This window comes from Temnothorax nylanderi, unplaced genomic scaffold, assembly GCF_030848795.1.
Source record: "Temnothorax nylanderi isolate EJ_2023f unplaced genomic scaffold, tnyl_v1.0 TNYL_tig0129_pilon, whole genome shotgun sequence".
NCBI classification, from domain to species: Eukaryota; Metazoa; Arthropoda; class Insecta; order Hymenoptera; family Formicidae; genus Temnothorax; species Temnothorax nylanderi.
The window spans coordinates 347,555-375,549 of record NW_027249191.1 but is presented as its reverse complement, the minus strand read 5'-3'; the positions used below and the strand labels follow the sequence as shown (position 1 = coordinate 375,549).

The window sequence follows — 27,995 nt, the reverse complement described above, 5'->3', positions numbered from 1 at the left end:
GAATACCTGAAGTTTTATATCCGCTCTTTCGAGCCGACATCCAATCTTAATTCGCTCGTTGTCGAACGCGGCGGAGATCGGCTCCCCGTCTTCCCCTCCGCCGTTAAGGTAATGACGCATAATTAATTATTACCTCTGAAATAACCGGATTCGGAGTCTCCTTCTATCAGTTTTAGAGCCGGTTTAAAGCCGGCGGGGCAAAAACAATGGTTGTGGGTAACGCGACTTTATAAAGCACGTAGGTACCTATAGGATCGGAATCGTTACTTGGTTATCGTTTATCTGCCCCATCGTCAGATAAATCTGACATGAGTTATAAATTTCGCGAAATTTACGGGGGAGATGATTATCGGTTTGATGAGAAAAATCCTTTCTGGAGTTAATTTCTTATTTCCTAGAAACGACGTATATTACTGTAGATCTCATTACTGATTGTTATACATCCGTTTAACTATTTATCAGATTTCTTACATACATTTGTGTGCGTATGGATGTGTGCATGTGCATATAAAGTTGTAATACAAGTTCGTTCATACAAAAAATCTTTCGGAAAGTTATCTACTGTATAGTCTTGTTAATATTAAATTTCTTTTGATTAAGATTCAAATTATAAGATTCATGTTTTCTTTTGTTGAAGAAAATCTACTTCATGTTGGTCAGACAATGTGCCTTTAAAATCCGATTATATTGTGCTTGTGTGTAAGTTACAATAATTGCATGACGCGTCATGACGTTCTCATTTTAAGCGAAGCAACCTCTGGGAAAGTTGTAAAATGGTAATAAGTCGTGATAGATGGAACAAGCGATCCGTTATCCCGTCGCGTGATAAAATACAGGGTATCCACCATATTATTTCAGACAAGCGCGATGTCTAAAACCTGATCTGAAGTTGATAGCGTGAAGCTCGATAACGCTTGAGCTGGATTATGGGATGTAAATCGCTATTATCAAGCCGCGATCGCCATCGGTACGCGTCGCGTCGCGTGTGCGAATCGTTATTACACACTCGTGTGCATATCACGGCTATTCCCTAATAGCGGAACACAGACTCTAGCACGAGGAAGAAACACACGGTGACACGATATACGATCCGTTTATTGAGTAAATTAGGCAATTGACATCTCGTGGACGTCACATATACATTCCTCCTTAAGCTCAAAGATTTAACTTTTTATTAATAGCAAATTGCATAATCTCTATTTGCAGCAAACAACAAACAGAGCAATGCGCTACAAGCGCAATCATAAATGATGCTAATAGGTTTCAAAAATCGAATCGCAGCAAAAAATAATAAAGTAAAATAGCAGCATAATTTTTAATAACTATTAAAAATTGTTTAATTACACAGTGATGTATTACTAATTCTGTAAAATTAAAATAACAAAGAAAGTAAAATTTTATAATATAATTAATTAAAATAAAATTGTTTGTTTTAAGATATATATAAAGTGTGGGAAAGTGGAGGTGTGCGAGATTGAAAGTTTGCCTACAGCCGCAAATTACGCCGTTCCCCGATCGTGAGTATGTACAAAACGGAATGAAAGGAAGCACACAGAGAGCTTTTCTATACTTCGACTCCAAACAGGCACTTGTATTTTTTGTCGTCCCCTGTCTGTGGGCGACTGTTGAACACATCTTCCCGCGTAGTATCGAGAGGACTGGGAGGGAGGTACCAGTGAAGGGAAACGACAAAAGGAGGAAGAGAAGAAAGAGAAAGAGTGGCCAGTGGTCGGACGCACGAGGCGCGTTTATGACGGGTCTGGACTCTGAGTTACGATCTCAATACTGCAATAAGTGCTCTTAGCGGGGCCATGTTTTTTTCTCCTCTCTCCCTTTCTCTCTCTTTTTCTCCCTTTCCCCGTCGTCGATTTCCCCCCGCGGCTCTTATCGTGAGGCTTTACGCTGGTGCTTCCCGCGGGCTTCACGAGAAATATTATTTAATTAACGGGAAGCGACCGCCGGCATGGTCGAAGGAGACCTGGATCTTCCTTCGGTCGTAAATAAAAACGGTACATTCGCGTGGTGGCTCTCTCTCTCCCTCTCTTTCACTCTCCCCCCGTCTCCCGGTAACCTTTGCGGCCCTTGCGCCTTTCCCTCTCGCACACCTCCTTCGCTCTTTCTCGCCCTCGAGCGAAGCCTTTCTCCCGACGCCGGCGACAAGAGAGAAAGAGACCTTTTCCCGCCGCAACGATATTTTCGGTAATCGCCGCGGCGTTTCTGAAGAGAGGCCGAGGGTAGAAGAGGCCTTTAAGCGCGACATTACTTCCGCTAGAAACCCACCTTTTGGTCGATTAGCTCTGCGGTGAATTTAAGTCGCGCGCTCGAATCGGCCGCACCGAATTCGCCTACGGACGTCGTGCCGACGCGACGCTCTCTCGCTCCCCACAAGCCCGAAGAATTTCTTCCTTTAATTGTCCTCCAACCCCCGACTACCGGCGTAGGCGAAATATATACTACACCTTACTGCGGACTACGGAGTAAGAAACCGGGACTCGAACGACTCCGGAAAGTAATCTGCCTAATTACCCAGCAAGAGATTCATTCCGCTCGGAGGATCGACGGGAGGGTAGCCCCTTTTAGTCGTAAAACGACGACGAACTGGTTCCATCTCTCTTTCCGTCTCTTTCTCTTTCTCCCTCTTCGACGGACGGCGGCGAGAAGAGATGATTTTCTGGAATCGCGCGAGATTCGTACGCTCGGCGGCAGCCGACAAGTGAAATTCCATTTGCGATAGTGATGGTCACGAAGACTGGATTAAGGACGCCGCGAGCAAACTTATTTAACGCCTGACTGCTGAACGGTGAGCCACGAAAATCAATTAGTTCGTTCTGTTTGTCATTACGATTGTCCTCGATCTTCAGCACACTTAATCGTTTTTCTACATATGATACGTATATATGTATACAAAGCCTACATCATCCGCAAAATGATTCTGAAATGATTCTGAAAAAACATGAACACTTTCCTTCGTTTCATTTTTTTATAAAGCTCGATAAATTTCTAAAGCGATTGAAGATAATTTTGATACGCTTTTCTATCTCTCTCTAAAAACTGAAGTCTAGGAATTGGAAATTAGACCTGAATTTATAAAAAAATCAGTTCTGCATAAATCTCGTAGGTACTGAAAAATATATATATATTAGATAAAATGCACAGAATAAAGTTTTGTATTTTAAGACATAGATGGTTTAATAATCATATTTTTATAAAGCTCAACTGAGACTGTGTTCAGTTTGCGAGAAGCGAACAATTATTTCCATGATATCATAACTACTATATAATATACATTTCTGTGGAAGAAACTCGATGCGAGATACATTCGAAGTTAATTGTAAGTGTTACTAAGGAAATCCATTATGCTTTGCGTATAAATATCGCGACAGTACTTTATAATTCCGTCGATAAATTTACAGTCGTCAGTCGCGCGAGTTAATTAATCGCACAGGCTAACAGGTGAGCTAATTGTTCGTAGGAGGAAATCGCGTTTCGATGGGTAATACGGCGACACGCAGAGCGGCACGCGCCGTTACCTGCCGACTCGAGTCTCACCGGGCGAATGACAGCACGCGGCGGCCTTGTGTACGCAACCTTGTAACGCTCGACGTACGCTAAACAAACATCAAGGCCGCACGCCAGGCAGCCGTTACGAAATATTTAAATGTATTACGAAAGAATATTCCGTTCCTTATTTTAAATTGATTTCGACAAGCGAGCTGTTACTATACATATATTTTGCGTCTTGTTTTATGGGCTCAACGTCGCCTAAGATAACGATTGATCTCGTTCGATTAAAAGGTACGCTTTGAAATGGAAATAATGTTGCTTTAATTCTAGATACGAAATGATTTGCTTCAATTGTTATGTATAAATGTACATTAATAATGACAAATTTTAATTGATATGCGAATTATTTCTTTTTTAATGATATAACTTAAATGGTTTATGTATATCACTTAATTATTCCATTTAAAAAGAATTTAGATAAATGTATTACTTACAAAATAAATTTCAAAATAAAATTAATTGATAACGTTAATATATTCTCACGTATCTACATATCGCATATCATACGTCCGTGATCATATATTGGAAAAGCAGCAAAAGTATAAAGTAATTTAAAATAAACTATCCTACCTTATTAAATCAATATAAAATACGAAGATATTACCGTCTAATAGTATCTTTCATAGTAAAAAATAAAAGATTCTTCAACAGAAGCCTTTTATGTACAATAAAAACATATTCTAGTTGCAGCATAAAAGGTATTTAAACATTAATTTGATATCTGGTCAGTCTGATTATCTCGTCCATTTCTCATTTATCAAAATGCGATAGCGCGGCACACGTTGTACGATGTGTTTCATTTCGTCATGATTAGGTTTTTCGGATTGCTTCTAGTTGAGTTACGCGCGAGTTACGCGGTTGTCCGCCGTCGTTTCGGTCGGCGCGGAACGAATAAGCGCGAAAAATATGGGGCCGTCTCTCGTTGCGGACGCCACAATGGGATACGAGGACACGTATGTACAGGATATAGGACGCACACAGAACATCACCTTGCCCTGACCACGAACCGGACTTTCTGCTTCCCTTCGTCCCTCCCGGTCTCACTCCTTTCCTCTTTCTCTTTCTTTTTTTTCCTCCGCTTTCTCTCCGTCACGCTCCACTCGCTCTTCCCGCTACGCTGCCGCGCTGCTGGGGTATAACGCCAACGACGAAGAGAAAATATTCATAATGCTGGATTAAGCGTGGGAGTACCCTCGGGTAGTCCTGCGCGACCGACCGGGGGGTGGATAGCCAAACTAATCAAGAGCCCGCCCCATTTAATTCCCACCCTCGCCCTCTCTTTCCCTCTCGTTTCGTCGATCGTAACCGCACGGCCAAGAACCGACTCTTTTGCTCCGTTTCTCCTTATTACCTTCCTCGCGCATCTTTCCCGTCTGCCCTTCGCCCTCGATGCACCTTTCTCTCCCTTCTTTCATCTTCCTCCTGCGCTTCTCTACGGACACTTCTCTCCCAAGTTCTTCTTTCTTTTGGTTACTCTCGCTGCGCTCGCGCGATCGCCGCTGCCCGTTCTCTTTCCTCCTTCTCTTCTATAATCATCATCCCGGTATCGCGTATCGAACAGCTGCGATATAAGCACGTAACGCTACCCACGATACGGCAAAAGGGCTCCTCGTACGAGAGAAGGCCCATTAAATCCCCTCGCGCCCATTATACCCGAGGTCACTTTCGATCCTAGGCGTCCGGGGCATAAATTTTTCAAAGTGCTCATTACCCGCCCGGCGTCATAACGAATGACGCGCGTAAAGCGCACCGCGGCTTGATATACGCACCGCGCGATAGAAACGCACGGTGCATATATGTCACTGTATCTGTCGCATTATTCTTTCGAATCGTTCCAGACGCTCGTATGACGTTAACGACAAAAACGGAGAAAAAATTGGCCAATTCTCTAAAAAGAATTCGCAAGAATTATTTAAAATTTTATACGCATTCTAAAAGAAGCGAGATTATATTATGTAAATGTATGATAATTCTCTTGTAACACACGTAATATTTCGTGAGATGATAATACTTTTAATGAAGATAGAAAAAATACAGTGTACGTATATTCAATGTACCTTGTGTGCATAAAGGGACTTTTAATTTTAATTCCCAATCTCGTATAATATATTCTGTAAAAATAGGGTTTAATTTTCTCAGTGGGACCGTAAAACTCACGAATGAGAACTTCTCATATGTCACGTATTTGATATAACGTAGCAATAATACATGTATATCATGTTAGATAATTGAAACATAACTCATTTGAACAAATTCGTAGATAACAATCAGATTTCAAACCCGATTCTCGCAGCTGGAAGCCCGAGTTCTTTATGCACTTTCTTACGAACGTCATAGCTTTCGTAACTTAAAGGAGCAATTTATGAATTAGCTACTTGCGCGAGTAGAGAAATGAAGAAGTGTATCGAGTAATTTAATATCCAATTAATAATCGATCAGAAGGCGGCGGCTATAACTTGTACGGTGAAATGTTGATTAACCGCGAACATACGCGGTACCACGAGCGCTTTCACTATCGCATCTCTTTATCAAACGATGTACCGTCGCGCGTTATCGAAATCGGGGCGGACTTCATCGGAGCGCATTCCCGAGCTACCCATCGCATTATCGTAATGAACTAGCTTGGCATTCGGCTCGACCTTTATATGCCCACAGGCGTTTTTTTTATTTTGCGTTCGTCATAAATTATAATATTAACTCGTTAATCAATTATTATCTCAATAATCGCATCATCTCCAGTTATTTTCGTGAAAAGTGTAAAAGTTTCAGTTAACAGAAAGTTACATTTATTAATTATTATATATATATATATTCCGTAATTATCTCTACTTTATATTTAACAGAGACAGAAGAAAATAATACCGCCGTCTGGAAAAGTATTTTATTCACATGAATGTTAAATAATGTTAAATGGAGCGTGAATTTTCCAGTTTGTAAGCGATTGATGACCGGTTGATTATAAAACTAGACATGTTATATCATTATAAAACTAGATGTGTTATATCATTATAAAAATGCGTAATGTCTATATATGTTGGAACCTTAAAAAAGAAAAAGAGGAAGATTCGCATACGCTTCCAAGTTACAGAAATGTCACATGGTGCGTGTGCGTTGAGTGCGATAAAAATATTTTCAATAAATATTATAAATATAATTATCTCACACGTAATCTCGTAGAAAAACTGCACGTGAAAACCTTGTCATAAAATTTAATCTTTAATCCACACATTTTCTTAATCTCCTTTCGCGAGACACCGGGGATTCCGGTGTTTCGCAATTAACAACGTATATAAATTGCATTCTGATGTTCACCGTGCACATAGTGGTTTTCGCGACTGGCAACTGGGTGAAAAAAAAAAGGAGGAACATCCGACACGGGCGGTACGGGGATTAAGCATTCCCGTGTCCAGAATGTGTGGAGCTCGCTCGTTCGCGCTCCACAAAAATGTCGCGATCGCGCTCGCAAAGTGCTCCGGCGAGTGATTAACTCGCCCGACAACTTCGCGAGAGCGCGAGACCGCAGCGAGCCGCATATACAGTCGATTAGGTATGCCGTGGTCGGTGCGCGGCGTCAGTGCGTTAATAATCCCGCAGCGTCCGGCAAAAATGATCGCGTGCTCGACATAAATGCCACCGCTGAATAGAGGAGAGAGCGAGAGGGACGGGAGCGCGGCGTATCGAAAATTCGCCGGACCGACCGGCGCTGCTTTATCGCTCACGCGCGTAGGTGTACGTACATCGATCGCCGATCGGTACGTCTGTACGTGCCCACATTAAAACGATGAGTCTGCGGGGACACGGCGTACGGGACACGTGCGTGCACATCTCCGGTGCAATCGGCGGAGTTAAAGCCGAACCAGACGCATTACTCAATGCACGGGCGAAGGTTAGACCCCTCTCAAAGGCCGCATACGGACCATACGGACACATGCATGCGGATACGATTTTTATCGAGGGTAATATCTTTTTTTTTTTCAGGGACGGCAGAGCGATCGGGTCCTAGGATTCGCCGAGGATATTGAAAACTACGCTGCGTCGAATTACATTCGGGTCGAACTACTTTTCCACAAAAATCTTGGATACGAAGACCCTTTTTATGCCAATAAAATAACATTCCAATTAAAATATTTTTAAAGTGGCTTAATCTTTTCAAATCTTGCGAGATAAATATCTACCAGCTGGATTTAATATATTGCTAGGATATATCAACGGAATTTTTTTCATTCTTTAGAATGCCTAATTATACAAAATCTAACTCAAAAGGATTACATATAATACATAAAATGTGAAAAGGTGAAATTCTTTTTTTAATTTTCCCACCTAAATTCTTAATTTTTTTAATAACAAGCTGTATTTCTAAAGACGAAACGCCAACTCTTTATTTTCACAAGTTTACAAGTAATTAAATATAAATAAGAGATATATTCTTTATAAATATATATTTCTACGAAAGGATGTTAGATAATCATGTAAATCTAGATATAGTCATAGAAAAACTACTACTATATTCTTAGAAGTCTCGCACCCTTGGGTCACTCGCAAGTCCTAACGAGAACTGTCCGCCTCGCTCGTTACGTTCATCTCGGCGAACGATAGTACTATTGGAGAGTTGCCGGCGGCAATGATATTGGCGATGACAAAGTATTCGTTCTACGTTGTATGCGATCGGTCGAAGTCCTCGCCGAGATCCAGCGATCGATCTCAACCGGTGAAACGCGAAGTCCAATCAAGCGTGCCACTGCGCGCCGCGACGAACCGGTGTTACATGTTCCTCGAAACCCCCTTTTTTTCTTACACGCGCGACACGCTCAGATCCTTCGAAGCATTAGCGTGTAACGTTCGGTCGGCCGCGCTCTTTCGTGTTGCTCGAAAGGTTTTACGGTGGGAACGGATATAAATCAACTCCGGATTGTGTGTATGCGGAGCCTGTGCCGGATCAAAGTGGGATGTAAACGCGGACGAAATTTACGACGCGGCCGCTCGAAGGAACTCTCTGCTGACTCTGTTCGCTATTCAAGAAATCGTCCCGCTCTCGGTGACGGCGAGAGAGAGAGAGAGAGAGAGAGAGAGAGAGAGAGAGAGAGAGAGAGAGAGAGAGAGAGAGAGAGAGATGTTTCCGACCTCGAATGATTAATCACTTTTTTCAACGACCGCGATGTAGATCTTAGATGAAAAATCGCTCTAGGTGTCGATAATTTCGATTTCTCTCCGCTTGTCATCGACCGTTCGGGTTTTGATGCTCGATAGCCGTCGTTTCCTCTCGTGCGCGCGCGGATATAGGGCTCGTCACGAATGTCTCGTTATTTTAACGAGTGTCGTAGCACGCGAGCTGCGTTTTGCCGCGAGGATCGCGTGCACGTTGCGGAGTTAAGCGCAGTCCGCGCTGCAGTGCTAAGTGCAGCGAAGACACAACTATACTTTAGGGCCGTTTAAATTGAATGGAATGCTTTCATTCATCCGGAATATAGAATGCCACAAATGGAATATCGTAACACCGATATTCAGTCAATTTACGAATAATGAACGCGTTTTGCAGGATCAACATGGCATGTAATAATCAAGAAACTTTTTGTGAAGATTTATGATAAAATTATACTAATTAATATATGTAAGACATACATTATAAAAGTATAAGTTATTTCATAATTATCATTCACAAAGAATGATTAATACGTTTAATCTGCAAGATGAGCGAGAGTAAATAAAAGTAAAATTTCAATTTTGTTTTGAAAACTGTTTAAAATAAAAATTTGTGAGTTTTATTATGTCTAATCCAATTTTAGGACTTGAGTAAGAAAGATAATTTTGTGGTTTAAAAATAATCGGTTAAAATTAAGGGTTAATATTTTCATTCAATGTTTCGACTACGCGCTATCTGACTCATTTCCCTGTACCATCCTTTATTGACGTGTAGTCTGATATCGGAGATAAAATATCAATGCCCAGAGGAGACTTGCTATCATCGAAAACGTATCTATCGAACGTGGATGCGACGGTCCCGGCATCGAAAACTTGGAAACGCGCGCATGTGAACCGTCGGTCGGTCCGCAATATGCAGTAAAGCACAAATGCAACAATGCGATCTCCGTTCCACCCTCTTTCACGATGCGCGGGGAGAGAAAGGTCCCTTTAGCTGGGGGCCGGATATATATGGGGTGTCTCGTTAATCAAGAGAGCCGCGTTATCGGCCACGAGGTGTACAGGGGAGAAAATGGGAGAGGAGCGAGGGTGACCGGTGTTTAACGGTTGACAAACGACCGGCGTGGTACGCGGCCGCCTAAACAACGTTCATGTCGTGCGTGAAACCGCCCCGCCTGGCCCGCGCGTGCGGAAGGAAAACGCGGCGCGGTGCCGTTCCGACAAAAACCGTAAATCTGCCTATTAAATTACGATTAACGATTCGCAGAAGGCGAAACGGACGCGCGCGGAACGCCACGAGCGCGACCAGAATGTGAGTAAAACGCGCGCGTCCGTCGCGCGCTTGTCTTTTTACCTTTTCGCGAGTCGTGCTTGCAACTGCACAACGCGCAACTTGCGCAAATTAAAATTTATTAACTCGCCGCCGGAAGTCACAACAAAGCGGCCGCGTCTTCTTCGCGTCTGTCTCTTTGAACCCCATGGTTAGACGCGCACAAAAAATGTGCGTTCCGTCGTAAAAGGGCGCGTATAAGAAACGCGTTAATCGTGATTTAGATAAGCATGTCAGATAGCCTGTACGTAAGGTATTTAACAAAGTCGCTTTCTTAGATAAGAAAAAAGCCTTGAATTATCGATTTGCAGACCTAAAGATTAATTTTTACCGGCTTTGTATACTTTGATTATCAGTTTGTAAATTGCTGATTCCTAATATTACAGTTTTTATATTTTTAATTTACAAATTCGCGGTCCCTAGACTTTAAATCATTGACTCATCAGTTTCTAAATTTTTAACTCTAAATTGAAATGTTCAACTTGCATGCTAAGTTGAAATACCTATATCAATCTGTCATATGTCTGTCATAATAAATAAGCTTATTGATACTTCGCATCGAACGTTCCCGGAATTCCTAGAATACCTGACATAGATAATTTTGGAGTATTCGTAGCGTCGAGCCGTCCGCGTCGGTCGATCACGTATACACACACATGAACATTGCCAGACCCCCCATTCGCTTGATTAGGACATACTTTATTAACTTCGCCGGCACGTACAGAGAGCTGTCCAGACAGCGAAGGGCGCATTGTATCATCAAAGTGACGCTGAGGGAAAGCATCCGGAAAGCGTGTACCGTTAACATAGCGCGTCTACGCGTCCCGCGCCCCCTTTGGTTTCTTCGCGCCGATTCCTTCCCCGTTATGCCCGAAATTCTTCCTTTCCTCGTCGGCAGCCGGGGAATGCCAGCTGTGCGGACCTGAGAAACTCTAACGACGACATTACAGTAACGGAAAACGCCGGAATGCGTCGGTACGTGATAATGGAATGCGACACCTTCACAGCGATATCACGACGCTGAAATCTGATCGTTAACTCCTTCGCATCAAAGGCTTAATGCAAAAGGGTTGTTACTCAAAATTAATTACTACTGACGAGTCCAACTAGACGCGTCATTTCTCAATTCTTTTCAGACAACTTTTCCTGTACGATGACCTTATAACGTAATAGCGTTAAGATAGCGACAAGAATCTGAGATTCATTCAACACCTCGTTAAAGAGTCATAAATATAAATCAATCGGACTTCTAAGCTGCTGTATTTCTACTGTGTATTTCTACTGTAGCTGTACTCAAATTCAAATGTAAAAGCGTGATTAAATATTATCGTGCTGATTTTAGATGGAAACTGAGCTACAGCGGCGGCTGTTGCCGAACGCGTCGGCCGAATGAAGAAGAGAATGGAAGAAAGCGAGGGCCCGAAGGAAGAAGAATGTCGCTCTCTGTTGCGGCTCTTGCATGTGAGTTGGACAAAAACTTGAAGACCTTTGGGTCCTCTCTTGACGTGCTCCTCGAGCGTAGCAGCGCGCGGCTTGTCTTCCCTCGCTCGCGTTGCAGCGTACCTGCCGATGGAAGAATACAGCTCCAATACGCGAGATCGGGTTTTCACTTGCCGATCGCGCCGATTCGGCCGTGAATGCACGTGGCCATTGCTGCGTTGGCAAGAAAGCCCATGTAGGAGCGAATATCTCCTCGCGCTTCGGGTTCCCCGTTATTCGCACCCGCGTGCTGCTAACTGCGAGAGATCCCCGTTGCGATATTTCGGCGGCACTCGCCAAGCATCGAAGTTTCGTTTCAATCGAATCATCCAATTATCGACATTTAACAAAGCATAAAACAAAATTTCAAATTATCGATAAGATGGACCATTTATACGCGTAAAGTTTTATCACTTTTCAACAAATATTTTATTTCTCATATTTTTAAATTAAAACTGATTTCTTCAACTTTTAGCTGAGAAACATATACTTAATGTTGGAAATAAAAAATTGCGAAAAATAATGGCGTCGCGTTAAATCTCCTCTAAACAAAAAATTGACCGTGAGTAATACTGAGTGACGTTAAAATTACGTGTTCGCGTATTACAGGCGAAGAATGAAGAATGAAGATGACCAGACCTGCCAAGAGCGAAGGGTTTAGATGGACTCACACTCATCGCGTTCGCACGAGCGAAGTTTCCCGCTTTTAAAAGTTCGTTATCCCAACGACTGAAGGCGTATAAATGGCCTTCGCGCTAGTCGAATATCTCTTTTCGTTAATGAGTCGGCCGGAGTTCGTTTATGCGGCCGGTAAAGTGATTTAAAGGATCTCGATGATGAATGCTCCGCGCATGCGGCAGAGAAAGAAAGAAAGACGACAGCTGCGCGCGCGTGTGAAAGCATAAAAAAGCATGTGTGAAGTTTTCCGGTAAATTCCACGGGACCATTTAGCCTATAGGCGCCCGTGTTATTACCGTCGAGCCCGGTCCTTCCTACTAATTAAAAATGAAATGGTACGCATAAACCGAATACTGTCGACCAGTGGGAGCCAACCGTGGTGACCAAGGAGAGAATATCTCTTCGGCTCGGAAACGCACTTATCCCGAGATGATTTTTATGGCAACGGATCCAGCCGCTTTTTCTCGTTCTTCATGGTTCCACCTTTCGCCGCGCCGCGCCAGGCCTCTTGCTAGTCTCCCGCGCGAGCCCCCCTCGTATCGTGTCCTGCCTTTTACGGTACACCGCGACCGCTTCGGAAGCCGCTAATTAGGTCTACTCGCGTTCATCTGAAGGACATTTAACCGTGGCAGCAATACGATCGTATTCAGAGGTAAAACCGACCCCACAGTTCCAATGCAGTTCCCTTAAAATCGCGATTAGAGTAAAGTGCTCTCGCCTTTAATATTTACATGGCGCGTCTCGGTAACGCCTATGCCCAACTCTCATTTTGTGCGAGTCGGCGACGTCATTCACTCGACAGGTGTTCTCCGTGGTGTAAGCCCACGCGCACCTGGAGCCTCAATATCCTCTGAGATCAGAGACTATATTTCTTACGAAAAATATGGGCGTCGCCACGAAGTCGTTTGTTAAATAAAATAAAGTATAATACTTCTTGTTCTCCCGTATAAAAATTGTTTCTGCACATAAATACATATAAACATCCATAACTTTTTATCTTGAAATACATAAATCACTCCTATCGAACGCCGATATGCGGCGAAGATAGAACTCGAGGTCATAAAACTTTAACGACGCATCCATAAAAACGCAGAGTTAAAAATACTTGGTAATATCTTTTTACAATAAAATTTAGAATATATCAGCGTGTAAAGCGGACTCATGAAATGAACTCGTAGTTAAGACAGGTTAGTCAGGCGGCCCTCCGAAACTTCCGCGTGCCGTAATTTCACTTTCCTGCGTCATCGCGCAACGAGACATTGACAATGATGAGATGCCACGGCGATCGTGAAAAGGCAGAGCTCCAACTCGTCGATGCCCATCGTCTCGGAGAACATTAAAGACCCGCGGCGCGGAGAGATGACGGAACCTCAACATTTTAGCGGCTATTTCCTCGTAACGAATCGAATCAAAAATAACGGGTGTTTATTATGCGCCACTTTCCTCGTCAAGTTCATCGAGCTGTCGCAGCTCCTCGCAGACACGCTCGGCAGATTATAAGATATTCTTTTTTCCACGGCTCTGCACTTAGATGCCATGCAGTAAACACGGAACGCGTGACAATCGAGGGAAAGACGGCTACAGTATGACCGATGATTACCGGATCCATCGAGTGGCCGTTCTCAGAGAACGGTAGAAAGCCTAATGACATTAACGAGTCGAAGCATCCGCAGCCGCATATTGCGCGCGAAGACGAAATGGCGTAATAGTGAAAGATAAAATTATCTACGGTGTTCCTCCTGTTAATTTGATACTTAATTAGAAAGATACATACTTAATATTGGAAAAGTAGCAGTGTTCATAACAAGTACGTGACTTTTGACTCTATGTAACGAGAATTATACGCTTGTTAATATAAAATTATCGACGCCTCTCGTATAATTAATATGCGGCGCCAGTAAATAAATATCGTGCTAAATGCATGATGCACACAAACCACGCTTCTGTCGGCACCGTATTTGCGTTACTTTCATTATATCAATGAAAATAAAAGGCTGACCGTTAGGCTGTTCGAGGTTTCACGTCAGTTCCGATTGAACGCCCACGATCATTCTCTCAGACAGGGCAAAGAGATGATGCCATATATCAGCCAACTACTCTCGTGTTTAATAGCGAAAGGGTAAACTCTCGCCCGCGCATATTAAGGACCGCGCGAAGGAAGTCGGGGATATGAAATCTGTCGGTGCTGCTCCGAGGCGATAATGGATCCCGGATGGTACTACTACTAGACGAGATACGTTTAGACGAGATACGTTTCGCGCAAACCACGGAACGTACAACCCTGCAAACGAACGAACGAACGAGCGAACGAACGAACGTACGAACGAATGAGCGGCCGGTCGACCGAGCCGGGCGCGCTGGTTCAAGGGAGGTTCGGTATGTTAATTACAGACCAACATACGTATCCCTCTCCCGCTCCCGCATCCCCCACGTCCCAACCCCCTGGCCGTAAGTTACCTCGGTTGCCAGCCGATTCGTCTTGGAACGGCCCCCATCGCCGGTCTCGTTGCACGCAGGGCTCGCGTGAGACCGACGAGTCGACCCTACGACCCGAGAACGCCGAGAAACGCTCGTTTTGCCCTCTTTCGAGCTCGCTGCGAGAGCAACGCGGAGAGGAGAGGAGCCCCGGCCCGGCTCTTCTTCTAACCGCCTCCTTTGCGCCTCTTTCGATTTCTTGCGTCGAAGGCTAACCTGATCGAGCGATCGGCGGAGGGTCCGCGACGTCAGCCGCGCGTATCAGAAACAAACCACCGAGATCGAGCAGTCGAGAGCGCGTCGCTAGATCTTATGGTTCACGGTCGCTTAGATCGGACGTTTCGCGTGTCGAGGCTCCTTCACGGACGGAGACTATCGCGATCTGATATAGGGGCTCGGCTAGTAACTTCTATCAATTAGGAAAACCCAATGATTCGCTACTGAAGCGAGAAGCGCTGAAGCGTGAAAATTCTCATCTTGTTCGGGATCGCGAAGAAAGACGTTAGACCGAGTGTTTCGTATGCTAAAGGCTTCGCGAACCAATGCGAGGCAGCGACAGCGACTATCTGGTACAATCTAATCATACGCTTCTATCAGGCCTATAAACCCAATGAACGGAATCGCCATCGCTAGCCCCACCTTGATGTGGAAAGCTTTCCTCGCTTGGTTTCTTTCACGATCGCAGAAGAAGATAGCTGCTGATCTGTCTTTCACGCGAAGTAGAATAACTACAATGGACGAGATATAAACGACCAGCTAGAGATTCTTGATTAAATGAAAGCTATCGCTTATATTGGTTTATAATAAAAAATTTCTCGAGATCTGCGGCCGCTCAACTTCTAATTGAACCAGAGCTATTACGATCATTAGTTTAGTTTTTTTTTTTCAAAATTATAAACATAAAAAGAGTGGAATAAACTACTTCACGTCATTTAAAGTCTCTCATCAATTCAGTTTTTGTGACTCAAGAACTCTAAGGAAATACGAACCCGAGATACGCGATAAATACGTTTTGATCTACCTATCTATCAATTTCTCTTTCAAGATTCCTTTTCCCGATACTCTCTCGGAATGATACGTGTTTCTCTGTCGGCTTTATTCGAGATCGTATAGATGGAGGAATGCACACACGTACATTCGGACCCGATCCACCGCGCTGGAATAGGACGGGTGCCACCCATCGCAATCATTTCTCCGGTTTTGCGCGGAGGAATGTTTTTTCAACGTCTTATCGATCCGCCCATCACGCGCGCGGTGCTGACCTCAAGATCTTACTCGGGTCAGTCGGTCCGAGTCGAAATCTTTTTGCAACGTGACCTCGACTCTCCCCCCTTCCTTTCGACGCAGAGCGGAAAAATCGACGGTTTGCACCTGCGCTCCATTCTGCGCACGGCAAGACGAAGACGCTATATACGTGTGCGGTCATAGTGCGTGATGGGTACTCACCGCCAAAAATGTGGCACGTATCCGGCGGGGCACAGGTCTCGGCACTGACTGCAGGGCGCACCTTGGAGAACGACATTGCCGGACGAGTAATTACTGGGCGGCGCGTTTTGTCCCGGGGACAGCATCCTGAAAACAAACGCGAATTTACGGTGAGCGTGTCATTTTGGCACGGTCCCCCTTAATGTCCAACCATTTCGCTACGCTGAGAGTGTGTGTGTTTCTTAACCTGTCCTATATTTCCACAAGAAATAAAATATAGCAGCTACTTCGAATAAGAAATTGATTTTTTGCAATAAATTCAATTATTAACGCGGTAATTTCAGTAGAAAAACTTTATCTCTTCATATTTATGCATGTTATGCAAAATAAAATAATGAATATATATATAAGAATGTAGAATTTAAATTAAACGAGAAATCTTAAGTACTAAATCTTAATAAAAGGAATACATTTTTTATCTTATTAATGTCAAGTACCGCCAATTTATTATATCAAATTTATTTATCCCATAAAGCAAGCGTAATGAAAAAAATTTTCATTTAAAGCTGAAACAAGGTTTTATGTCAGAGACAAACCATTTTTATTCAAAACAGGCTCAGAATGAAGGGAGACAAAGATGTAATTAAATCTCAGATCATCCTTTCGTGACTTACAATAACTGTAAATTATACGGTTAATTGTAAATTATATGCTCCAAGATATATAATCGAGAGCGCGCGACTTTGTCATTGTCACGAGAAATCAGTTCGATCATCGCGTGATACAGGAATCTCGCTTAATTATCACGTCAAGGGTCGTCACGATCAGGGAAATTAGCTGAATGGACGGACACGAAGAGCGCGTTCCGTCACGCCCGAACGGGTTGTGAAATTTGTCTTCTCGCAATGTCGATCGAAGAATCGTACCCGTTTAGGACGGTGAAATTGAACGAGCCTCGTGTGACGGCCCCACGGACGCACTCGACTCGCCATGAGCGCGAGCGGAAACTCACATCCGATGCAGTATTACCGCGTACTCGCGTAATTATCGTCATTTTGTTGACGAACGAGGCTTCCACGGTTTCATTTAGATCCGCTTAGATCCGTAACGGGACATTACACGCTGTTAAAGCAGCATTTCTTTTCCTTAACTCGACCCTTCTCACTTATTATGTACGCCTTTTTACACCTCGTGATTGTACTTGCATGTACTATATACAGATATATATAAGTATACATATATACATATAAAAGCATTTAATTGAGAGATACATATGTACGTATATATTGCGCGTCATTATTGTGACATATTTATAAATCGGTCAAATATAAGTGCTCATTAGCGAATCGTTGGTCAAGCTATATAATACATTAATTAAGACATTCAGATGCTTCCGGTATTTGCTAGGAATTTAATAATCCCACAATTATTTTTAGAATTTCATAGATTGCGTGAATTATTCGTTGTATATGGCTGCATTTCATCCGAGTGCGTAAATAAGCGAATTTATTACTCTACGTATTCGATGCATATTCCTCTAACAAGCGCGAGGACTCGCCGTGCGTCGTAAATCCCCCTCCCTCCTCACCTCCCCGATATAAATGAAACCGAAAGTTTCAGCCTGCAATAATCGCCTGCGCATTCCTCAAATGCGATCACGTTGGCGTTCATTAACCCGGCCGATCGAAGACAAAAAGGTTCATCATTATAAAACGTCAAGGGCTCGAAACGGGTTTGCAGTGCGAACGCTGTTTAAAGTGCATTAGATGGTGCATCAAATTAAGTCAAAGCCGCGTCCGCGCGCGGTAATAAAGACTTCTCGTTTGCGCTAATGTAGCCAGGAAGTTACAAAAATTTCTCAGGCTCGAGTGTCGATGCGGGATGGACTTATGATCTACGCCACACCCTCTCCGGACACGCGAATTGATGTAAACCTCCGCCACCTCCACCGGTTTACAGGGACATCAATCGTGCCAGGCGTGCTCCGCCGTGCGTATTATGCGACAAGTATGCCCGCGAAAATAATTAATTAATGGCGCTATATCTAATACGGGGAAACGGGTGGTTATACGCCCCGCTCGCTCGAATTAATAACCGAAGCCCGTAATTAGCGGGTAAGCGACAGCGTTCCGCTGCCGCCGCGCCGCCGCGCCGCGCCGCGGCCTTCGATCGTCGGCGATTAACTGACATCGGGTGTAATTACATCTCTCTGGAAGATTTTATTGCGACGAAAATCGTTGTTATGACCTCAGGCGCTTGCTCGCTAACGGCCTTGCTGCTCGTTTGCCCACTCTCTTTTATCGCGTAATGCTATTAATATCATAAATAACATAGTATTCCGATTAATTCTAATCGAGAAAGTAATTTACCGGTAAAAAATATGTAATGAGAGGATTGGGTCGCTTTGCAAGATATTGCTTTGACGTGTAGAAATTGAAAAAGCTAATAAGAAAAAATTGAAAAAAAAATAATTAGAAGAACTTTCGAAAAATATGAATTTTCGTAAAAAATAATTACCGCTTGTAAAGTACTTGATTACATCGCTATCAGCATTAAATGACCAACCCTTATCCATCGTCGCAGAAAAATGTCATGTTACTTTTACATGATATGCAAATATACACGCGAGCATCGCAAAAACATGTTGATAGCCAGCAAATGTGCTAAACTGTCCCAGAGGAGGAGACGTTGGTGCCGTCTCACGTTACACGATGTTCTCCATAAAAGCGGACATCTCTAACCAATAATCTCGTATATCCACTTATATATATTACAATTATAGGATTGCTCGATCATGGGTCGAGCCATTACTGCTGACGTTTACGCGACTTTAAGTAACGATTTGTGCAGAGAAACTGAATACACGCGGCAACCGAATAACTTGTTACGGTTGAGTTATGATTAGCCGTATGCATGCACGAATAAATTTACCGTAACGTAAGCAATGAACTTTTTTTTAAACCACAATTATCCTGTATACCTAGAGCAAGTCGAAACGTCTTCATTCAATCTATGACAGTGCCTTGGCACAAAGATCTCGTTAGTCGAACTAAACTCTAGTTAGAATCCAATTCGAGGAGCAATAGCATATTATTATATGTAAGTTGTTATATTAGTCTAAAATAGAAAGAGGATATAAAATAAAACTTAGAGCAAATGAAATTTTTGATATGATGCATAGAAATATGTATAATAGCTGCTTCTTCTAGCTTTTTACAACGTGGTTCAAATTAAATGAAAAATGGACAGTTTATTTCCTGTAAAATTTTAAAATCAATTTTTTTCCAAATATTGAAAAGGCATTATTTGTTGCAATTTTCAAAATTAACAATTTTGATATTTTTGTTTTTAGATATTTTAGTATATAAATTCTGTTAAATCGTCATCCTTTCAGTGACTTTACATTATAATAATAATTATATGTTCATTTTATGTCAATTATGGGACGTTCTCTCTACATTATGCCTTTTAATATCTCCTCCACTTTGTCATACTATCCTCTTAGATTCGACTGAACTGAACTAAACGCCTACGTGTCTACTTGTCTACTCTAGACAAGTTGTAGGACAACTTTGAGAGGCACTATCACGTCACGATTCTTTTCGAGAATATTATACAATGACATTATGAATATAAATGCTACCGTCTAAATTACATTACTCGATATTTTGACATGACATTGATATTACGTATAATAAAATAAACTTCAACCAGCCTTGCTAAGTCATTCGGTTCGAGAGGTTCAAGTGTCTGTTAGACATAGTCACTGGCTCGAAAGTCAGTTCAATTACTAGTATGGAATTATAATACCTTTATGTAAAAATAATATAGATATATCAATCAAATAACAAGATAAGATAATGGAAAAAGCAATCTATATGTAATCTATTTTATCTACTGGCTTCTTGCGAATTAGATAAAAATTAAGTACTTTAGAAAGCGTCTAGTATCATTAATTTTGGATTATAGTGACTTTTACGAACTCCATGCACCTGTATTAGCAAGGGACGTGTTAGTAACGAATTAAACTTACAATGAGGGACATCGACGTATCTGTACAAGATCGCAACAGGTAATACAAGATTCAGCGCGGTGAGTGTCGCGCCGAGATTCACAGATCTCGAAGGACATCGAAAGGGGGAGAAAAAAAACGTAACCGCGCCGGATTATGGCATGCTCGCTCTCTCGGACCTCTGCCTTCGTGCGCACACAAACACGAGCATACATTCGCACACGTACACAAACATATTTCTTCGGTCATCGTTCGAGTATGTACCAAGTCAACTTTTCATTCGGATATGCAAACGTAAGAGGCTTATGCTTGACATAATTGACGCCGCGACATACGACGCGCGTTCTTTAAAAATTACCCACCCCTGTGATGACAGAGTGGCATCATGAATTATAAGCGATTTCTCGGTATAGCCAATGGAATTTTATCACTTGATTGCAAGAATTAACGAGAAAGATGCACCTGCACTGTTAAGCTGACAAACAAGTAAAGTTCTGGAATTCATTTAGTTTGGACCGAAGATTTGGGATTGGCTAATGCGCACCGTCTCATTTTCGATAATAAGTAATTCGATAATATTCAGATTAATTCCATTTACTGTTTAATACTTCAGTAATTAGCTCTTAGTATATTGATCTAACTATTTATTTAAAAAGATATTTTTAATATATAAACAGAAACAGAAATTTTATTAAATTCAACTCAATTTGATTTGTGTGAAAAATAATTTTCATACAACACAAATAAATAACTATATCTTTCTTAAAGTTTGATTGCGCACTTTTATTTTTCAATGATATATAATCTTGTAACTATATCTAAGTAATCGTAATTGATCCCGGAAACGGATAACCCTATAATATAATGTAACTATACAAATTGCAATCTAGCATTATGGTTACAATATTAGCGAAGGAAAATTCATCTCGGAGCACCACAGAGAATATCGCTACGCCGTGCGGGGGTCGATTATCCTGGTGCACCGCGTATAACTCTAATGCCCCGTATATCACCGACAAAAAGCCGGATACAATTGCAATTTGAACTCGATTCAAGTAATCGCGGAATCTCTGCGGGCGATAAGAGACGCCAAGGCTCCGGTCAAGACTCACCTGCCTTCGCCGGACCACCGTAAGCCATTGAAATTTAATAGCACCACCGGAATTGAACGATAGACGTTCCGCGCGGCTACAGCTGACGCGCGCGGAGCGCGCCTCTCTCCGCCGCGCTGCGGCCGCTACAAATTACACCCGGTAATTCAGTTCCTTGACCGCAAAGTCCCACAAGAAGTTAAGTCCATCCCCGTGGCGCGCGAGAGTGAACGACCGCAGCTTCCCGTGTTGGTTCATAAGTCACTGGCGGGCCGTTAGATCACAAAAGCGCGAAAAGAGATTTCGCGAATGTCGGCCGTGTGGCGCGAAATACCACCGCGCGCGAAAGAGATTCGACGCGAGATATCCCGCCAATTCGTGAGAATTTATTAGCGGGCATTCGTGCGCGTCCACGTCCGCCAACCGCACACCCGCTATCATACGCGGGAACTTCATTCTCGCTGCGGTTTAACTCCATTACGATCGCTTTCATATCGGAATTCTGAAATATGGATGATGGCATTTGTCAGAAGCGACAAATGGAAGTACGATAAAATTGATATCTCGCGCTTTCTCGTCGAGACGCGGGATCGACTCTCTTTAATTTGATAATTTAAACTTTCTAATTTCCATAAAAATTAAAATTAAGAATATATACTTTCAGCTTTTCAATTGCAGTACATCTCAGAGAGTTTTATACATAATATTAGTAATATTGAATGTAATACTGGAGAAAAAGACAGAAAGGGGAAGAGATAAATGCGGGGATGTACTTAAGAGCTGCTACTTCGTGCGGAAGTTAACGGCCGCGCCGTATTATAACCGATCACCAGGAAGCCCCGGCCTCTCGTATTCGCCCCGAGCTTTGTCTTAACGATGAGCGTACGCAAAGTTACCGCCGATCGCCGACTCATGCTTATACGAACGTTCCTCGCATCCGCGCGCGTACGTCATAATGCGAATCATTGCCACCGTACGCGCACGGATCCGGACGGACGCGTACAAACTGTCGGCGAACGACAGATTTATCCCGAGTCACGTCGCCGCGCGAAAAGAGGACAGGCTGGTAAACGTCCAGTGTAATTTAGCAGGAATATACGAGCTGAACGAGGACTTGTGCGCATCAAAACACGTGTGATCGTGCAATACACGAATTTGCAAAATCCTCCCTTACGTAAAAAGATCTTTATGTGAAAAATATTATGAAATATATTAATCTTCTCCCTCTAGAAGATACCGCGATTGAGAGAGACGTTACTTGTAATATATATAAGTATTATAATATCAAAGATCCAATTCGATACGTATATTATAGAGAAGTTATCATCTTTCTTAGGTGTCATTCTCAATTTGTCGCGAGAAATCGCACACACGTCGTGGGCACGCGATTACCATTCGTCGAAAATTTACAGCATCGTTCGCTTTCACGCATCAGGAGTTCGTACTCCGCGAGCTAATACGCGATTAAGCGCGCGAAAATGATTTACGCACTCGGTCTCTCCGGCGTGTCTCCCGTCGGATATAGTGCGCTGGGATTAGTTCGGAGAGACTGGTTGTCTCGAGTAAACAACGAACGCTCCGCACAACGGCGCGGCGCTCGCACGCCAGGTGTAATTTTCCGCATCGACGAGCCCTGTTGATGGTACGGCACCGCTCATTTTTAGGAGAGATGCATGCGCGCGCGCGCGCGCACGCGCGTTAAATGCTCACGAGAATCGTAGTTTTCACCTTTCGAGTGTTGTAAGGTAAGTAAACGCTCGTGTCGTAAGTATACCGTAATTACCGTTCTCGATTCTCTCTCTCTCTCTCTCTCTCTCTCTCTCTCTCTCTCTCTCTCTTTCTGTGTCACCCTCCTTTAAATGAAACGCGAAATAAGGAAAGCGGACTACGCGGACGCACGGAGAAGAAGCGGAAAGACTGCGGCACTCGCGCGGTAATTAGTACCTTTTTGCGTCGTTAACGTTTAAGCGAGTGAACGACGATGGCGCGAACGCAGGCATGTTAATGGACGCGATAGCGAGCGTGTCCGCGAGTGTTCTCTCTGCGCCCCTCTTGTGCTTTATAATTCGTGAAACGACCAATTAACGTTACTAGGAGAAGAAAAGTAGGTGGTTTCATGCCTCTCCTTCGTTCGCGTCCCTCCAAATGGTTCTCGAACCCGGGTTTCAAGACCTCCCGTGCAAGGTGGCACACGGCTTACCGGCCGCTTCAAATTGTTTCCCCGAAATTCGTTTTCGCGAAGAAGCTTTTCGGGAAGATTAACCCTTTAACGATTATGCTTGTGCATGTCGAGCGAAATTGCGGGATAAATATCGACATTCTCAAGTGACTTTGTCAAGTGATAACAAAAGTTTGCTTTGTCAATTAAATAGAGTCTTGTACGGTTAATTAATTAATTAATTTTTTTCTAAACGTTAATGAGCAATCTTCTTTCAAAGATACGTTAGAAAAATTTTTCTCTCGCAATATACATATTGAGTGTATATTCTCAATTTTAAATAATTTATTATAATACAAAAATTATATGAATCTAGACATTTGCTGTATATAGAAAACAATCTTGATTTAATTTGCATAAGTTACGGTTTATTCGTTTTTTAGTAACGTGTCTATTTTAATTTAAGAAAATTAATTTTCGTGAACGTCTTTACTTTCTCAACGATTTGAAAAATGCCGAGTTTTATTATATTTCTATCGAGCTACAGTAATACAAGACATTCAATATGAAGCAATATCGCCAGATAGAAACATGAAACTAACAAGTAAAGTTAGGAAAGCAAACTTGAAATAGTGTCGTGCTAAAAGATTTAAAAATATATGTTGGAACTCGCGGATGCAACAAAAAATTCAAAATCCTTGCTTTCAGCGTAATTTTTCCGGGATATAAATTTTTACAATTCATAAAAAAATATTATCTAGAACGAAATACACGAGTTTTCAAATTCAAGGAGCTCCATGACAAATTTTCGCTGTGAACGAGAAATCGTACGTCCGAAGCAAACAATAGAGACGTTTGTTGCGGGATGCACTGTCAAGTTTAGGGTTAAAGACCCCTGACAGGGGCATTATTAAAATCCCCGCGGCGCACTACCACGCCTGGGGATCGCTTCGCATGACTCGGCGCGGTATCGGGCGTCCCGTCCACCAGGAGTCGGCAAACTATGACTCGCGCGTTTCCCCGGCACAAAGACTCCGATCCGCTTCGCTCGCTCTCTCGCGAGAGTATTCCCCATCCCATGCCGCGTCTCCTACAAAACGCGGCACGCCGATCGCGACGCGAGATGCGTCTTATCTCCGGCGCGGTATACCGGGGCAGCCAGGCTCCTCCGTTTCTTCCGCGACGAAAGAGGCGATGGAGCACACGGCGCGCTCCACCGCCGCGCCGCGCCGCGCCGCGCCGGCCGAGGCGAGCCGAGCCGAGTCAGCCGAGTCGACCTGCGGAGCGGAGCGGAGCAGCGGAGAGCCGTGCGCGATATCTACGATCGAGAGCATGCGCGCGCGAGCGCGCGGTTGCGGACGCCGCGCGGCTTCTCGGTATCGTCATGCGGACGTGTGTGTGCGCGCGCGTCCATATATGTGTATGTACGTACGTATGTATGCGCGGACGTACCTGTTGCTGCTTTCCCTGTGCGGCGCGAGGCCAATGGTAGCGTCCACGGGGAAGTCCAAACGAGATCACCGGCGAGATGACGCCGCTCCTGGTCCCGCGACGTTGACGTCCCGCACCTTCTCCGTGGCGTTGACGTCGCGCGATTCACAAACGGATCACTCCCGTACCGACGATTCCGCGAGAACACTCGGGCGTCCTTCGCGTACTTCGCGACTCAAGTATCACGGACGTTCCGGCGCATCGCCGGGTATCGGCGCGCGAGCGTGCCGACGACGCCGTCGGCGCACCTGCACCTGACGCACTTGCCGCGACACCACCGCGAGCCGTCGCGCCGACGCCGATCCGCGAATTCACCGCGCGACGCCGAGGGACGAGCGACGGCGACGACGCCGACGCGGCGGGCATCCTCGCGGCATCACACCGTGACGCGAGTAACGCGCGCGAGTCGGGCCGCGAACGTTCGAAAACTCGACCCGCGCTTAACTTCGCCGCACACGTTCGTCGCCAACCGCCGAGCCGGCCGAACTCCGCGAACTTCGCGTCGCTGGCAAACTTCACGTCGCGGCCGAGACGCCGAGCCCCGCCGAGGGCCGACGGGGGCCGACTTCGCGTCGTTGACAACTGACAACCTCCCCACGACTGATGACCGACGAATCGACTCTCCCTCGATCGAAAAACCCCGAAAATCCCGAGGCCGGATCACATCTCGCGGAGAACTGTCATGCACAAACTCAAGAGAAATCAGAACTCAATCGCGATTTCGGAGGCACGGAGCACCGGGCGGCGAGAAAGAAGGAGCGCGCGCTTCTCTCGCGATCGCCACCGGGGTGTACGCGCACCGGCGAAATATTCGGCCGACCTGTTACTCCGCCGCCGCCGCCGCCGAGGGTTGCCTTCGTGTTCGACACAGCACGCCAGCACGAAGAGTCGCGAGTCGCGAGACTCGGGTCGAACTGGCCGCCGAGATGAGGCCCAACTCCCCACTCCGCCTCGACTGGTCGTCGCTCGTCGCTTCTGCGATCCCCTCCCTCCTCCTCCTGCCGCGCCACGGATGCCACTGAACGTTCTCCTTACCTTCTCCCCCCTCCCACCGTCGCCCCTCGCGCCCCCGTGGTCCCGACTCAACGCTCTCGCATCATTGTGTACCTCCTGTTCGCTGCTCTCTCCTCTCGCGAACCCTCTTCCTCTTCTTCTTCTTCCTTCCATCGTTTCTCCTTGCACGCGCGCAGCAGATTTTCACCCGTGATCGTAAATGAACGTGCGATCGACGACGACCGTCTTTGCGAGTCCGACGGCTCGCGTGTCGATTGTACTCGCGGTTAACTGCCCGGCTGCGCGCGCGCGTTTTCGCGGAAAGTTATCAGAGAAGGTTCCCGAGGACCGATCGCCCGGATTCTGGGAACTCGCCAATTAACTCGCTCCCGTCGTCGCTCAATTGATTCTCTTTGTCTCGTTAGATCAACGTTGTCGTAGCTGAAACGCGATGGAAAAAATCAGATAAAAAAATCTGATCGGTCGTGGCTCACGAATTGGCGAGAATAACGCCTCGTAATAGACCTTCAAATTATCCGCAAGATCGTTCCACCGTCGTGCGTTTCCTTTACACTTCCGGTGCTCGTAATGCAACAGATACGCACGCTATCTACATTATCGTACGACGCGTACGTGATTCCGCTCGCCTACCTAGAAGGAGGATCGTGATTTTTTAACAGGAACGTTTTCGGGAGGAAAACATCGCTCGCTTGTTTACATTCTCTCCCGACGCACGCGAGAGAGAAGATTTTATATTTCTTTTCTCCTCAACGGACAAGACCCTTCGCGCGTTTTACAACTCGAATCGTACTTTTTCCCTCGTGCCCCCCTCAACAGCGCCCTTCTCGTTTACTCGGTTCGTAGTTCTCGGTATCCGCCTCTTCTTCCCTTCTGTCTCTCGTGTGCGCGTCTTTTTTCCCACGCTTAATATTCCGCGCTCGCCGTGCCCTCCGCGCTCCTTCGTTTTCCACTTTCTGACCGCTCCGCTCCGCGTCCGCCGCGTCCGCGTGCGTGCCCGGGGTCCGGCTCTCTTCGTTACGCGCCCGATCGCCCGATCGTCCGACCGCGGGGTAATTAAACCGCGAGAAAGATACGTCAAATGAAATTGAGGTAATAGGGCCGGCGGTGTCGATTTAATTAAACTGTCCAAGTTACGTTCTAGTCCTGCAATCAGCATTACTGCACAGATAAAAAAAGGGAATATTCTTGATATGAAAGTGCATCTTTAGTTCCACTTTTCAACGCGTTAGTCTTGAAATGAGATTATTATATTGCGTTAAACGAAGAAAACTTGAATGAAGTTATTTTATAAAGTTCAACTAAGAAAAAAATTGAAATTCTTACAAGATTATAGGTTGCGTACATATATACGAAACAATAAACGCGTTAGAGTTATTTACCACATTTTTTCAAAAACCTTTTTCTTTTCTCGTTTCTGTCACAAACCGAGATAGTGCACTTAAAATCGAATTCAGTTCGTAAAAAAAGATTTTTTGACTTCAAGATTATTATATATTGTATTTTTCATTTAAACATCTAATGTCCATTTCTATCACGTATATAGATCAACTTAATCTTTTAATTAAATCTTAATTCTTAAAACTAGAAAAGGATAAAAAGTACCGAGATTAAACCGAGATTAAAGTTAATCATCTCCATTAGTAGAAATGTACATAAGAGATTATAAATTAAAGAAGCAGCGAATCTTCTTCCGTATCGAATCGAGGTATACTTTTCTCGATAAGCGAGATCCTTCTCGAATAACAGCCGGCGTGTCTGTGAAATTATCGCAGACGCGAGCGGTCGTTTTCGAAAGCGAACTCGCGTTCGCGTGCTCGCGAGTCTGAACGCAGGATGTAATAAAATACGGTCTAATCGTTTTAACCGCCCGATAGAAATGCGTGCGAGTCGCGTAATCGCAAACCGGTGTCGGCAGGTGACGAGCGGAAGGAGAGAGACGGCCTAAATTCTAAAATTAACGCCGGGCGCCGCGCGCGCGTTAATCGTGCGGGAGCGAGCCTAAATCTGATTTCGCGGCTCACAGCACAGGTGTAGACACTGGCACCGTAGCCGGTAGCGCCGCGCCGCTCGGCCGCCGTCGGTCGCGCTCGGGCGCGCTCGCGCGGCCACGTGACTCGCCGCTCGCCGTCCGCCGTCGCG

At 44.5% G+C, this 27,995-nt stretch overlaps 1 protein-coding gene across 1 annotated transcript in view; it reads right to left on the bottom strand.

Moving 5' to 3' along the window:
* Nucleotides 1-25,792, bottom strand: part of LOC139776787 (uncharacterized) — a 105,531-nt gene extending 79,739 nt beyond the window's left edge. Inside the window, exons 1-2 of the mRNA XM_071713704.1 lie at nucleotides 24,804-25,792; nucleotides 16,112-16,237 (exon numbers count right to left, since the gene is read on the bottom strand). Of these exons, the coding sequence (XP_071569805.1) occupies nucleotides 16,112-16,236 (125 nt within the window). The 5' untranslated portion in view covers nucleotide 16,237; nucleotides 24,804-25,792. The remainder of the gene's footprint in view (nucleotides 1-16,111; nucleotides 16,238-24,803) is intronic.
* Between the last annotated feature and the right edge of the window lie 2,203 nt (nucleotides 25,793-27,995).